A 1,757-nucleotide genomic window follows, 5' to 3' on the forward strand; every position below is an offset into this window, starting at 1 on the left:
AAAAAAAAAAAAAAAAAAACAACCCCAAAACCAACCCTCTCAACACCCCAAAAATTGAAGTTCAGGCTGGGTGCTGAACAACTGCCTGTAACCCCAGATACAAGGGATTTAAGCATCCTCTGCTGGCTTCAACTTGTATAAGGCCAACAGGCTCTTATGCAGGAAGGAAACCAGTAAAGTCAAACACAGATGTATAACATGTTTTCTGACCAAAAGGCAGGAAATGGATGTGGTTCAAATTAATAGCCTGGTGATCTCTGGGCTACCTGTATGGATGTCCATGCCACCAGCTCCTCCAGACCCTTACCTTGAGTCTACCTCTGTCAATCTATAGCACTATCCTTCTAAATACCCTTAGGTGCATCTATAGAACCCATCTTTATGGAAGATACACAAGAGTTTCAACTTATTTAGTAGGCACTGGCTTGAGTTACTTGTCACCAGGAAATGCTATGGTTAAATATGCCTAAAATAAACTACTGAGTGTTAGACTCTCAAAGTAGGCTACCAAGTCATATTGTATTGGTCTTCCTTCTTGCCTCTTGGAAATTGACAATATGGCCATGGTATTTAAAGATACCTCCAAAATCCACCAGCATGCATAGCGCTTATAGTATATATAACAAAAAGTCATCAAAATCAGCTCATGTGATAAAAACAAACAAACAAAAAACCAAAAACCCCATAATGACTTTAGGTTACCTGACCTTCATATATATATGTATGTGTAAGGATGTGTATAGCACTTTTTTTTTCTTTGTCGCTCAAGGCACAGAGCCCATGGACACAGTAGAATAAAGCATGTTCACTGAAACATAACAACTAGGCCTACATTTCTCTTTATGATGATGTAGTGATTTATTAAAGTATATTAGGTCAATCAGCAAATAAAATTGTTGCATACAATTGAGAAAAGCTAAATAGTAAGAAGTCCTGCTATACTTTATTCAGGATAATAAACACTTACCGACTTCGACTCCTTGATCTGCTCCTGCTTCTAGTCCTATGCCTGTGTCTGGATCTGGATCGGGAACGAGTTCTGATCCTTCGTTTCCTATCCCTGCTTCTAGATCTTGACTTCTTCCTGTCTCTGCTTCTGGATCGAGACTTTTTCCGATCCCTACTCCTCGATCGAGACTTCTTCCTTTCCCTGCTTCTACTGCGGTGGCGCCTGAAATTCAAGTGTACAAACTCATGACTGCTCAGATAGCACAGGTTCTTGCTACATATCTCAGGCAGACCTTGACCTTTTGATCCTCCTAATTCCTGAAAAATCCATTCTATACCATATAAGGCAATAAACCAAAATCCCCAAAATATGTTATCAAGACAGGGAAAAAACCCTGCATTGTTTATATAACAGGTTAGGAAAGGGAGCTTTCTTCGCCTCTAGCCATCTCAACAAACAAACCAAACACTACAGTTGGACTCCCCCCCCTGCCCCCCACGCGCCTTTTTTTGTTTGTTTTTCGAGACAGGGTTTCTCTGGGTAGCCCTGGCTGTCCTGGAACTCTGAAATCCACCTGTCCCTGCCTCCCAAGTGCTGGTATTGAAGGCATGCACCACCACTGCCTGGCTGGATTCAGTTTAAATGCTGACTTATCAAAAAAAAAAAAAAAGAGTGAATTGCATGCTGGGTTAACAAACAGACTCAGGCCGGGCGTGGTGGCGCACACCTTTAATCCCAGCACTTGGGAGGCAGAGGTAGGCAGATTTCTGAGTTCGAGGCCAGCCTGGTCTACAAAGTGAGTTCCAGG

At 42.1% G+C, this 1,757-nt stretch overlaps 1 protein-coding gene across 4 annotated transcripts in view; it reads right to left on the reverse strand.

The window, feature by feature from the left end:
* The window catches only part of Rsrc2 (arginine and serine rich coiled-coil 2), a 22,041-nt gene that overhangs the window by 9,806 nt on the left and 10,478 nt on the right, over positions 1 to 1,757 (reverse strand). For all 4 annotated transcript variants that reach the window (XM_029477652.1, XM_029477650.1, XM_021162318.2 and 1 more), the window contains one exon: positions 968 to 1,171. In XM_029477652.1, coding sequence (XP_029333512.1) covers positions 968 to 1,171 — 204 coding nt within the window. The remainder of the gene's footprint in view (positions 1 to 967; positions 1,172 to 1,757) is intronic.

This window comes from Mus caroli, chromosome 5, assembly GCF_900094665.2.
Source record: "Mus caroli chromosome 5, CAROLI_EIJ_v1.1, whole genome shotgun sequence".
NCBI classification, from domain to species: Eukaryota; Metazoa; Chordata; class Mammalia; order Rodentia; family Muridae; genus Mus; species Mus caroli.